The sequence below is a fragment of the Anoplophora glabripennis genome, unplaced genomic scaffold (genome assembly GCF_000390285.2).
Source record: "Anoplophora glabripennis isolate ALB-LARVAE unplaced genomic scaffold, Agla_2.0 scaffold2354, whole genome shotgun sequence".
Classification (NCBI taxonomy): domain Eukaryota; kingdom Metazoa; phylum Arthropoda; class Insecta; order Coleoptera; family Cerambycidae; genus Anoplophora; species Anoplophora glabripennis.
In genome coordinates this window covers 1-14,451 of record NW_019418427.1, presented here as the reverse complement: position 1 = coordinate 14,451, position 14,451 = coordinate 1, and the positions used below count along the sequence as shown (strand labels likewise).

The following is a 14,451-nucleotide window of genomic DNA, read 5'->3' as shown; positions in this document are numbered from 1 at the left end:
AATAAACTAATAATATGGAGAAATCTGTAATGATTATATTTTTAATAGTATATTATGTTATTAAATTTTTTTGTATATTGTAGGTATGTTTTATAATATGTATAACTATATAAACTAGGAATTTTTGTTTTGTTTGTTTACATTAGGCAATACAACTTATTAAAAACTACGCTATTTTATTTCACACCATTTTCACCCTTTATTTTGGTACTAGATGGATGACATTCCTTTATTGCGATAATATATTGATTTAATTAAAATCACTGGTTCTATAGAAACCACAAATAGCGCCCTTTTAAGACCTCTTTGATGAGTTTGCCCCTGCTGATAATCATCTTTATTTTTGTTTCCATTCTCTAAGGATTACGTTAGTAAACAGGAGCTTACAATAAGGAATTTTAATTACTCTTCAAGTTTTCTTTTAATACTCCGTATTAACTCCAAGTACAAAACCTATTACCTATCTAAAATACCCATTTTCTACTTTTAATGTCATACCACGTAATATTGTAATTCAAATTTCATATTATTAAAATTCCCTACTACGGTACTGTCAGGTAGAAAATTTCGATAATAAAAATTCTTCTAATCCGGCCCTGACTATTCCGCTAAATCTGAGAGAGTTAGCGCGATTCCGTCTCGCTTGGTTCTCGACCGCCACATCAAAGGCGCCGACACGGACTCTTCTAGCTGTATATAAGCTGTGGTATTAGCACAGAATGTGGCATTAGTCAGTTCCTAGAGTTAGTGTTAGTAGAATTGGTCACATTCGAAATTCTGTCAATGAAAACGTCAAAAACTTTAAATTGAAAATTAACCTTTCATTTAAAAGACAAGTTTATTAAATCTTTTGAATTAAAATTTTATCTGTAACGCGATGTTCAAATTGTAAATATAACAGTAATAATTTTTATATAAAATATTCGTAGGGTACTTTTAGTTGAAAAAATCATTGTCATGAGTGAAAACTTAGACCCAAGTATATTTTTTTGTGATAAGTGATACAATAAGATTCAAATTATGGTGTTCTGTTTTGAAAATGCTGAAACATAAATTGTTACAAGAATGAGTGATTCTTCAAGAAATTATGAGAATTTTATAGAATTAAGAAAACGGGACTCCAGTTTTATCTGGACTTCAAGAAAATTAAATCCACAATTAGCTTATTATCAAGGTATTCCTAGGCCTACACCCATATTTCACAAGCAGAATGTTCTAAATAGTCCAAGAATTCAAGAATTGTTAGATAACGTAAGTATGTTCTTAATAAGTTAAAATTTTATTTACTATATTTAAAAATAGTAAAACATGTATTTATTAATTTCTGACATGTTAATGTAAATCAATAAACATATATAAAAATGTTTTCTAATTTCTTATTTAAGTGGTAGGTACCTACTGGAACTTTGTGTATTATTACGAACTTTGACTAAGCAATCAAGATTTCATATTTTAAGGACCGATACTTTTAGTAACTGATTAAACCTCTGATTAATTAATCACTGATCTTTTATCAGTGATGTCACTTAACTATGTAACTAAACTGAAATAAACTTATTACATATTTAAAAAATTTCAATAGGAACTAAATCCGAGATTAAATCTATGTATGAATATTTATTTATTAAAAGGTAACATAGAAAAAATGCCTTAAGAAATATATTACGTATTTCTTAAAGCATATTTGGTTGCAAGAGGCCAGAGATAGAAGCTCAAGTAGACGTAACTACCTCTACAAATACTTTCTTCTATTGTCAATATCGTTATTTAAAATCTGTTTTATTTAGCTTCACTTATTTGAAAAAAACTAATATTTTTATTTTTTCAGAAATGTAATTAAACATTACATTACATACATACAAACTAAGTTTTTCTGTCCAAGGGCTGTAAGTCCATAGTGGGGGGGACGGGAAGTTTTTTTTACATGAGAGGCCTCCATAATTTTCAATGAACAATCTTAATATTTATGACATTTACTTATACCATGTATAAACAATTTTCGAAAAATTGCTAATTTTGGGTATTACTTCAATATAAACGTATGTTTTTTTTTAAAAAGAACACAACCTCTAAAATTAATTTTGAGTTATGGTTCAGTTTTATTTCAATTTATATTTTTATTTTTTAATATTGTTATATCCATTTGACCCCAACCCCATCAAATCTATATATTAAGCCAACTGGGCAAATAACTGGTTGGCTTCATTCTGGCCAAGTCTAACACTGTTTTTACAATTCGAAATTGTGTTGTACTGTAGACACATTTTATTTTAATCAGGTATAGTATTAAATTACGTTATAAATATTATTTTTGCAAGTAAAAAATTCATAGTGAATGTATCGATTGTCAAAAATGTTTTCTATATTTTTTTTATTTAAACTTTCTTCTTTAGAAAGTCCCAAGGAAAGCCCTTTTTAAACTATACATTCATTCGTAAGAATAATGTTATTAGATTCTGCATTTTTTTTTAATGAAAATCAAAACTTCGAAATTTACTCAATGTACCTAAATATAACACATCAATTTTGCAACATATTTAGTTCATATTTGATTGAGGCTCATGTCCTTCTGTTTAATGCCTTTTTAACACAAACATTTAACTGTTGCGTGCGTTTAAACTAGAATGTCTAACGTAAATTGGAATAGCTAATGCAATTTAATCTCGAAATTAATTATGTCCCCTAAGTATGTGTACAACGAAAGTCCATAGATTCCTGGCATCAAAATAGACCAATTTAGATAAATTTACCTATATCTGATTGAGAATGTCACCGTCAATTTTGATAAGATTGGGGAAAACCCTAAAATATCTACTACATGCCTAGAAAGTGAACTAACAGTTCCGAAAAGTATTGCCCACATAGTTTTAAAGGAACAGTTATTATATCCTTACTACCTCAACACGGTGCAAACCACCTGCACACCTAGCGATGTTCATAACTTTCTGCTGGTTATACGAAATAAACCCAGAACATAAATTTGAGCAAAAAGAAATATATTTAACGATAAGGGCTACCTTTACAAGAAATGACTGATCTTCTAATCTTCTATACCGATGAAAATCCGCATGCTGTTAAAGTAACGGCTTATCGACATGATTTTATTATTAATTTTTTGGGCTAGAGTTGTTTTTACTTTGCCACGAAATGCGGTGCGTCTTCAGATAACATATTACGTGATTGACAGCATTTACATGCCAAACTTAACACCCTACTATGTTTTATGGGCAGCGGGAGCCTTAAAATCAAAAGTGTATTCTCCTCTAGGTTTAAATGAAGAGCAACTATACAGGCTGTTACAAATTCGTTTCTCACTACAGGGATCTCGGAAACGGTAAGAGGTACGAAGTGGCTTAAATGGGGGCAAAGTTGCGTAATCAGGCGACCAACATTACGCCTCTAAAAAATCAAGGCTAACATGATTAGTTTTCAAAATATTTGAAAAAACCGAAATTTTGGAAATTCGTTTTGGTTTAATTTCAGCCTTGTTTGAGGTGATATTGAAAAAAGATAACTTTCTCATGGCCACTTTTTGCCCTCTATCTAGAAATTTTATTACATTTTTTGCAAACCCTCATGACCCCCAATACTGTACTGCCTCAGCCCGAACCAGATTCAGACGTTTTGTCTCGAAAAATTCATCTTCAGTGTTTTCATTCCAAATTTGTCTAAATTTTTTATTTATTTACTGAATTATTGTACACTGTAAGTGTCGTTAGACCCTGTGAAATCTATCTAGTTATTTAAACTATTACCACCACATGTTACAATTAAATATTTATTATTATTAACTATTACCATCACTTGGTCACATATCTCACTAAGTTGTTGTGTCAAAATTAAAACATTATTGCAATTTTAATTTTATTATGACAAATTAAAGCTTAAAAATGCATATGAACAACCAAAACGCTAACTGAATATTATTCTTTAAAAAATTTCAGTAAATGTTCAAAAACATTTTCGTTTTGGCAAAGGTTGAAAATGAAGATCAGCGTAATATTATCGGAATTTATTATATCTGTAACCGTAACTGTGAAAGAGGATGTCAGATGTATTTGTATGAATATCCTGAAAAAAATAGATCAAAATTTATTTGAATTTTGAGCACTCGAGAAGCCTAGAAATAACTATGGACACGGGAATAAAACTCTAATAATGTTTTATTTTAATGTGTGGTGGTAATAGTTTAAATAACTAGATGGATTTCACAGGGTCTAACGACACTTACAGTGTACGATAGTTCAATAAACAAAGAAATCTAAATAAAAAATTTAGATAAATTTGAAACGAATACACTGAAGATGAATTTTTCGAGACAAAACGTCTGACTCTGGTTCGGACTGAGGTAGTACAGTATAGAGCGTCATGAAGGCTTGCAAAAAATGTAATAACATTTCCATGGTCGTATTTAAAAAAATGAAGTTGATGACGGTCCTGGAGAGACGAAACTATACATATAAAAATTGATTATGCCATTCGATAGAGGGCAAAAAGTGACCATGAGAAAGTGTTCGTCTTTTTTCAATATCGCCTCAAATAAGGCTCAAATTAAACAAAAATGGATTTCCAAAATATCGTTTTTTTTCAAATATTTCGAAAACTTATCATGTTATCCTTGATTTTTTAGAGGCATAATGTTGGTCCCCTAATTACGCAACATTGCCCCTATTTAAGCTAGTTTGTATCTCTTACCGTTTTCAAGATCCCTGTAGTGAGAAGCGAATTTGTAACAGCCTGTATAGGCGAATTATAAATGCAAAAAACACTTTAAGAAATAATGTAGAAATCGTGGATTTATTCCACTTTAAAATTTTTTAGGAAGAGTTTTTTGCACATAAGAAAGCGGCGGCCATTTTGAACAACTTTTATATTTTATTTTTATCATTAAAGTGATTATTAAAATATTTTCCAGTTTTCACAATTTCACCTCTGCATTAATTGTGTGAGTGGTGGAAGTTGTACTTCTACTACTGAATATTTTTAGAACAAACTCAGTTTTAGCATGTCCAATTCAACTCAGTTTTGCACGACAAACAATTCAACTTCTCAGTTTTGCACAGACAAATACAAAATCCGTGCTTACTAGCCATTTATTAAATATTGTAGTATGAATGGCACGGCATGTAGACATTTAAAAATTATTTTTTGTACCTAAATCGCTCTTTAATGAAAATTGTACAAGAGCCAAAAAAACGTTGGAATAGTATCAGCTACCAACCGATAAATATTTGTCATTATTGCATAAATGGGAAAAAAAGTTAGAGATGGATATTTTCAACATGCATTGATTTTCTAACCGTTGTAAGTTTTAAAAACCACTCTGTATAATATCAAAATGTGTCAATCAATATCGATTAATACATTGAATTGTTGAAATTTTTAAAAAGTTCAGACATTCTGCAGGAACGTTTAGGCCATTTAGCGCCCTAATAAATGGTTTTTAGAGATATGTGAATTAACCTAAATTCGCCTATTTTGAGTACAGGAATATGCAGTTTCTCTTTGTAAACATGTACAGTGCAACTTCGACAATCCGGACACATATAGTTTTAGGGTCGGTCGGATTGAGTTTTCCGGACTATAGTAGGTGAAAATATTGAAATAATCTAAGTGAATTAAATTGTATGTACATACATGCATTGTACATACTATGATTTATTAAAAAACAATAAATTATTATATTTAATTATTATATTAAATTATTAAAATATGTAATCTAAGTAAATTAAATACATATGTACATACATATGTACATATATACTACATAAAAGAATTTGGCCTTTGCTTTTAAAATTTCTGAGGAAATCGGGATATGATTGTTTCTTTGTTGCAAAAACCATGTATAAAGCGCTTCCTCTAACTCTGGATTTTCTGCTTTTTTCATAACTTTTCTATTTCCTAAAAAAAAATTATACATATTAAGAAAATGGTTTATTACATTATTCTGGTTCAAATGTTACCGGGTCCATTATAGGTATTCGAAATAAATTGTTTTATCTTCTTATTTTTTTTAATGTCGCAAATCGTTGATTTAGGAACATGGAATTTTTCGGCAACCTGCCTAATAGTTTTTCCCTCATCAAGACTGTAAAATATCACACTTTTCCTTTAAGGTTAGTGTTTTATGTTTGCGTTTATTATTTAAAAACATGGCACTTGGAATGGAATTAGACAAATTGTCCGAAATGTAGAAGCGTCCGAATTATTGGAGTGACCGGACTGGCGCATGTCCGGACTGTCGAAGTTGTACTGTACTTATGAAACACACTGTACGTGTAAATACAATTTTATAGATAAATATGATACACATTGCACACTTCTGGTTAACTATCCAATCAGTAATACATTAATATAGTGCATGTCATCAACACTATACATATTTATTATGAATATTGATTATTAAATATTGTATATGTATTTGCATGAAGGTTATTTCAAAGTTGAGATTGTTTTTTTCCTGCAAATAATCAAAAATGAAATGAAATTGAAATAAAGTAAGATAGCCAAATAAAACCTGACTCTAATAAGGCCAACATTTTGAAAATTCTGTTGGACAATTTTCAATTACAATGTATAGGTACAAATTTTGTATGCATACGATATGTAAAGAAATATATAGACCTACTGAAATCTAGCATAGCATTTATGGGCAACACATCGTCTTTACTAAGTAGAAATTGCAACTTAACTTTGTATTTAAATTTTGAAACAGGAATTTCTTTTTCAGTCACAGATTTTCAAGCAATTGCAAGCAATTTTTTTTTTGTTTAATTTCATTTAATTAATGCAAAAAATTTCTCCTTAAAGTTTGTGTCTTTATTGTCTTTATATTCCACCTCAATGGAAAAATCACAGTTAAAAAATATTTTCATTCACGTCCATTAATCCATTGATCCTTATGTGATCTATTTTTTTTAGATAAGCAAAAAACAAAATGTTTCAAAATTGGTACTGGAGGAGAAAGTTTTATCAGTATTAGATGAAATTGGATATAACAAGAATTTGAAGGTTATCAGATGGTTGGGTTTGGTTTTAGTTGAAATTTGTTTAAGAATGTCTACTGGAATATATGTAAATGTTGACAATTTGTTAAAAGTAAGTACACATATTGAAAATATGTTCTGAATATCTGAGAGACCAGTATATTGTACAGAGCTTTCATAAATGTTTACAAGCCACGTGACTGTCGAGCTTAGGCAACCCAACATTACACGATTGGTATTGGTAACGAAAATTCCCTAAATCTTGGCTTCACCAATATTAATAACTCGTTTACAATGACAAATCGTTATGCCTACGCTCGAGATGATGCAATCATTGATTGGTTGAATAGAATCTCGTGAAAAATTATACCTATCACAGCTGACGAAACAGAATGTTGTGTTTTAATGTGATCTTGATTGTATTGTTTTAATAATTTTTAATTTTACCAAATTTAATTGCCAACGTGAATGAAATAAAATTACTGTTCCAAACAAAATTACTGGTCACGTGGCTTGTAATCATTTATGCTCTGTAGTTCCTATAAGTAGAATGTTAAATGTTTTTTTAGTTGAAAACAGAAATGGGAAATTGTCCGGTGATATTTGTTCCTAGTCACAGAAGCTATGCTGATTTTATATTAATGTCGTATCTTTGCTTCACGTATGACATAGAAATTCCTGCAATAGCTGCGGGAATGGGTATGAAAATTTGTGTTATTTGTTGTATTTTATTCATCATGTTTTTACTCTCCTTTTTAGATTTTCATGGTATGTGGGGAATGGGCAATATGTTAAGGGATACAGGAGCATTTTTTATGAGACGGTCTTACAATGACGATGATTTGTATTGGGCAGTTTTTAAACAGTACATATATCAGTTAGTTACAAAGGGGGACCTACCTATAGAATTTTTTATTGAGGGTACAAGAAGTAGAAGTAATAAATCCTTGATACCAAAATACGGTAATTTGATAAATTAATTTATTTTTTTAACCAAATTAAAAATGAAGTGGTAGTGAGTTACAGTATTGAATTAACTCGATCTAAAAAAAATAGTGCAAAAATTCTAATAAATTCCAGGTTTGATATCAATGATTTTGAAAGCATTCTTTTTCGGTGAAGTACCTGATATAAAATTTGTTCCAATTAACATTAGTTATGACAGAATCCTCGAAGAAAGTTTGTTTGCTTTTGAATTACTTGGAGTTCCAAAACCCAAAGAGAGCACATCGGTAAGATAAAGTAGTATAAATTATATTAAATTTTCATTTTTTTTTAAATACTGCAATAAAATTGAAGCACTATAAAAATGGCCCAGAATTCTAAGTTGATATCCATGACTACTACTTTGACTATGATGCTCTTTTTTTAAATTGGTTTGTATACATATATTTTTTTTATAGAAATTTCAGTTTGCTGTATACACAGGATGCAAGTTTTTTTTTAAATTTGAAACATTCTGATATAAACAATTTGTTTTTCGGTTAATTTCATTGTCTGTAAATAATGAAAAAGTTGATAATTTAGAAATCATCAGAAATCACCCTTTGAAGAGATTTTGAAAATATGCTAGCAGAAATGTTAACTAACAATGATCAAAAAATGTTAATGTTTGGTTTCAAGTATAAATCATTGATATGAATCAGTTATTAGAAATGAAAGATTTTTTCTTTGATTTTGTCTTCTCGTCACTGTTTTTTTATTGTCATGTCTGTTTTAAGTTTTATAATTTTTTAGATACATTGATGTGGTTTAACTGCGTTCCTCAATTAATATTAGAGCGATTCAAAAAATAAGTTGTTCAATGTAGATTATTACCAAGTAGACATTCTTGCAAAAAAAACTTTTTGCATCTTGTAAGTGCTGAAAACTGAAATTTCATTAAAAAATTTTATCGTAATGAGAAAATTAACTTTGAAATAGGGGTCAATTTTTAGTGGCATGTTGATTTTGATGTAATGTGTATTTTTAGGGATTTTTCAAATCGCTGAAGGTAATAAAGGAAAACTTTGGGAAAATTTATTTTCATTTCGGTCAGCCAATATCAGCTAAAAGGTTTTTTGGTGACAAACTAGAGAGGTCAGTGCACAATATGGGTCCACTACATGTACAAGAAATGACAGAAAAAGAAAAAGCTGTTATACCTTCCCTGGCACATACGATAGTACATACTCAGCAAAAATGTGGTGTAATAAATGTGTTCAATTTAGTAGCTCTAATTTTAAATGACAATCTGGTTAATAGTAAAGAATTATTAACCGTGAAGGAACTGATCGAAGAAGTATATTGGCTAAAAGATGTGATACAAAAATTAGGAGCATTTGTGTATACAGAAAATATTGAAAACAGTGTTGATGAATGTTTCGTCGTACACAAAAATTTAATAGAAGTACAGCCAAATAATAGAATTCGTTTGGTGCACAATAATATTATTTTGGACAAAATTCACTCGTCTAAGCTTAAAGCTCATTCATTGTCAGAAAAATGTATGACATTTTCTGTACCTTTTGTTATGCTGCAGATGTACATTAATCCTTCTCTACATTATTTCCTAGATGTAGCATTAATTGTAGTAATTTTGAAATATCAGCAGGATTTGGACGCAGGTGAGTTTTTTGCTAATAACCGTTTCAAGGTTTTGCTTTTAAATGCAATAAAATACAGGATCATATGTAAAAGTATTATATTTAACTGTAACTTTCCTGTGTTTGAAGATATGAGAAAAGTAAAAGATTCTTTATTCACTAACATCAGGCAATTCATTTTTGTCAAGAAAATAATTGAGCAATATATAGATACCAATTTTTTTTATTATGGAATACTGTGTATATATTATATATTCTTTTAGAACACTCTCTAAATTACAGTGATATAAAATTTCATAGCCAAAAGAACCTGCTGTAGCTGCAGTGTGTTAGAAAACAAATTTGGTTGCCTTCTAGTTTAATCTGTTTAATAACTAACAATAATATCTCTTTCTAATATATTACACTTGCGACACATGCTTTTGTTTCTGTCTCATATTATTATTATTAGACCACCCACATAAACATAATTAGCTGAATTTCCATAAAGGATTCTGTAGTTACTAAGTTTGTTGCCATAACAAACTGGTACTTTCACTGTTACTTTTTAGAAAAATAAATCACATTGTAAATATCATTTTAATTTTAACACAGAAAATGGTCACATTTCAATCATTGATGGCTTGAAAATGAAAGTGGTTGTATTTTGATAATAAAGCACGGGGATGATTTTTAAGCCCGTGACGAAAAAATTTTGAAAAAATTGTCGAAAAAATTGGTGGTTGACCCTGAGAATTCGAAATATATTATTTTTCATAATCGACTGACATGTGCGATACTTTTTGAGATCTCAGGGTAGGCCAAGTCTATTTTAATTTTTTTTTGTAAATTTCAATCGAAATATTTGCGTCATAAAAGTTCTTACTCCTTAAAAAACACTACAGAACAGACTAGAAATATCACTGGTGTTGCAATTTAGTAGATAATGTCCTGAAAAACAATATATAAAATAGACAGGTTTCCTTAAGAAAAACTCACATCGGTGTCTACATTTCTGGAATAAGATGTTACTCGATTTTTTTTGACAATAAATCATATTTACATTTTCACTACATTCAGAAACAACAATGTTTTAGTCAGAACTAATATTACGATTATTCTATACGTGTGTAATATTTAAAATATATTTTGAGTTGATATACCTTGCAACCTCAGTAGCTGAAAATCATGCTGTAATTTATTTAGTCCATTTATGGTACTTTAAATATGGTGCCCCCAAACAAAAAAAAAATATTGTTGAAATATATGTTTTTAAACTCCTCATATATTTTATAATATAGGGGGTAACATTACAGTGCCTCAAAAATGGAACATATTCCTGCCTCAAATTTAGGAACATTTTCTTACATAAGTACTTGCTTTTGGAACTCTGGTTTTTGAAATATAGGGTGTTACAGGTGTCTTTTGAAAATTTTTTTGTTGGTTTTGAAACTGGAAAATGCTATTTTTGCTAATTTGTACTAAAACTATGAAAAATTAAAGAGATCATTTTAGTTCTAAATAAAATTTGCACAAAAATGACAAAAGAATATTTTGTTCCAGTGGCTTGCCACAATTTTTGAGGAAAATATAACCTTCATATCTCTCATCTATGCCAGTGGTTTGAACTGTGACTTAATTTTTATAATAAGAATTAAGAATATGTACAAGGAATGAATTTTTTATTGATTTTAAGACATAAAGTTAATACAGACTAATGTTTTTTTTGTGTTAAAAATTAACAAAATTAAATATTTTCCTGTTTATTTTCAGTTTAGTAACAGCTACTTAATTAAAATTTGGAACACCTTAATAGACTTTTTTAAGACTACAATTATTAATTTATTTTGTTGTAATTATTAATTTATTTTTAATTCAATCATGAGCTTAGATGTGAGTAATCTTGTGTAGCTAAGGCAATTAAAAATACACAAAAAATGCCTTCTTAATTTTTGGTGACGCCAAAAATTTCTTAATTCCGTTTTTATGCACATTTCTGGACAAATTTAAATGAGAGTTCAAATTGCTCACAGTTGCTCAACAAAAATTATTACGAGATAGGCTTTATGAAAGTAAATTTATGAATATGTGTTAGAAAGCATTTAATTTCTGAGATACAGGATATTGAAGCTGTGATAGATATTTTTATGCATTTAATTAATAATAGCGATTTCGACAAATAAAAATTAAAACATTTCTTAATATTGCAACCACCTATTTGTCTCATCATCAAAGTATAGACGAAAATACTTGAAAATTTTTGACATGTCGTTGAATTGCACCCTTTATAAAGTAATATTTCATTACTTTACTTTGCAAATATTGTTGATAACTGTCATGTATATATATTTTTCCAATAAGCATTTTTTTACAATTATTATTTATATAGATTTTATTTTCATTTATTGACATGAAGAAATCAAAATGAAAATGAAATGGAATGATTTACAGTTACTAAGATTACACTACAGGGTGTTCGGAAATAGTGGTACTTCCCTTTGAGGGTAGATTTGTCGACTCAAAATAAGACAAAAATTTCATATAAACATGGGTCCGCAAATCCATCTTACGGGAGGTAGACGTGTTTGAAGATAACTTTAAATAAATGGGTTTTTGCCAATAACTTTTAACTGCTTTGAAGGGGAGGAATAAGTTTTGGACGATAAGTTACTACTAAGAAACATGATTATTTGAGGGTATTAGTTGATCCAGGATATAACCCACATTTTTATAAAAAAAATTCAGTTAATAATTATATTATTTAAATAATTCTTTGCACTTTAGTAGTAACTTTTCACCACCAATTTTTTTTTTTTAATAAAAATGTCACCTCCCTAGTTTGCACGTCATGGGTTATAACCTGAATCAACTAATACTCTCAAATAATCATGTTCCTTAGTACTAACTTATCGTTCAAAACTTACCCCTCTCTTTTAAAGCAGTTAAAAGTTATTGGCAAAAACCCATTTATTTAAAGACATCCTCAAACGTGTCTACCTCTCGTAGGGTGAATTTGCGGACCCATGTTTATATGAAATTATTGTTTTATTTTGAGTCGACAAATCTACCCTCAAAGGGATGTATCACTATTTCCGAACACCCTGTATATTGTATAATTATATTAACTATTTGTTAAAATATTTAATTAAATTGCATGTTTATTTCACGTAAGAATGCACGTGTTTGTCAAATTAACAAATTGTTTCTTCTCTTTTTTAGAAGAATTATTTAATAAATACCACTTCCTCAGATCCTTGTTCTCAGTGGAATTTGTTACTATTCTACCTTGGGTGAAAATGGTGGGGCACATTTCTTATTTTTTAATTTTGTATTCATTGTATGCACTGCTTTTCAATAACGTGTATGTCAACGCAGAGTCAAGGAATATTTGTAGAATAAATGTATATTTTAAAGTGTGCATACATTGCATAGTGATAAGTGTCTTGATTGTTTAAATTTACATATATTTTTATAAGGGTGGTAATTTTAGACACATTTTATTGAATATTATTGTCATTTTAGGAGTTTCACAATGCTTTGCAGTACTCAACGGTGCTAAATTTAATACAACTTACCTCTGCTAATTCATACATATTAGGAAATAATGGGAAATTAGAAAATTTCTTGTGTACTATGCTTGAACCTTTCATGCTTTCATATTACATCGCAGTTGTTGTGCTAGAGGTAAATATATTTTGTTTTGGATGTTATCAGTCCCAAACATAATATTAATTAATCTTTCAGGAATCTCCAGTAATAATTGATGAAGAAACTGTTTTAGTAAATTCACAAAAAATCCTGGAAGATAAAATTAATAATGGAAATGAATTTGTTCATCCTTACTCTCTAAATTTAGACAGTCTAACAAATTGTTTAAATGTATTGGTAACATTAGGAGCTTTAAGCAAGACTAGAAGGTATATTTAACATATTTTATGAAATTGTGGTATCATTTACTTAAAAATTTTTATAAATTATTATTTTACTTAATTATAAATACCACTATGTTAATGCCAGTACGTGAATATTTTTTAGCCGCAATAAGATAACATATGAAATTAGAAGACAGGAGATTGTGCCAATAAAGGAAAAATTAAGTAATAACTATTCAATATAGATGATGTTATTTTTATCAATCAATGTATTTTCAGGAAATTACATGTCCTACTGTTGCAGTGAAGATAGTTGTATTAAGATGAAATACTTGAAGAATAAATTATAACAAAAGTATTATTTACAGTATAATTGTATTAGAAGAGATATTATAATACATCTAACTTGTGCCATTAGTGTGGAAAAGGTAGTGTTTGTTTTTGTTAATATTTTTTGTATTATGTGGTTTTATATATAACTATAAAAATGTTTTTTTTTTGTACTTGATATTGGTTATACAAAGATATTGTTTTTAATAAAGTTTTCTTTGCAAATCATTTATTATTAAGTATAATAGTAACCTTGAATATGATCAGTACTAATACCACAGACTAATACTATTCCAGATAAAATTTGTTGAAACTTGAAATGGTACTGACGTAATCTTTAGAGAAAAAAAAAGAAAAAGCTGTGATATAACTACATGGAAACACCGAGTGTTAAAAATTGTAGAACCTGTAGAGAGAATGAGCGATACTTTGGGTACTCACTATCTCTCCCTCTATAATCATTGTGTTGCGTTGGGCAATCATGCCTTCACGAAAGAGAAAGATGGGGCCCAAATTACCTGTTTCTCTCTCTCTGTTACTCGTCTACATTGTCACCGTAAGCATGCTTCCTTCATGTAATATATGCTCTAAGCTCAGTTCACCTTCCGACCCAATCACTCCACTGAACTCCAAATCCTTCGCCTTACCGAGCACATCACGGCGGCCTTCAACAGGGGACAGTACACTGGTGCTGTCTTC

The 14,451-nt window shown here is 29.3% G+C and overlaps 1 protein-coding gene across 2 annotated transcripts; it reads left to right on the top strand.

The window, feature by feature from the left end:
- The first annotated feature begins 744 nt into the window (after window positions 1–744).
- Window positions 745–13,914, top strand: LOC108916880 (dihydroxyacetone phosphate acyltransferase). 2 transcript variants are annotated; one of them, XM_018723192.1, is made up of 11 exons: window positions 745–1,251; window positions 6,922–7,098; window positions 7,556–7,685; window positions 7,746–7,949; window positions 8,067–8,218; window positions 8,959–9,592; window positions 12,770–12,849; window positions 13,073–13,234; window positions 13,295–13,467; window positions 13,586–13,647; window positions 13,702–13,914. In XM_018723192.1, exons 1-11 carry the CDS (start codon window positions 1,066–1,068, stop codon window positions 13,770–13,772), a joined length of 2,031 nt encoding a protein of 676 aa, XP_018578708.1. In that variant the 5' UTR covers window positions 745–1,065; the 3' UTR covers window positions 13,773–13,914. The 2 variants fall into 2 exon arrangements, with proteins under 2 accessions (XP_018578708.1, XP_018578709.1); XM_018723193.1 differs by lacking the exons at window positions 12,770–12,849; window positions 13,073–13,234 and having other exon boundaries at window positions 13,332–13,467.
- The last annotated feature ends 537 nt before the right edge of the window (window positions 13,915–14,451 follow it).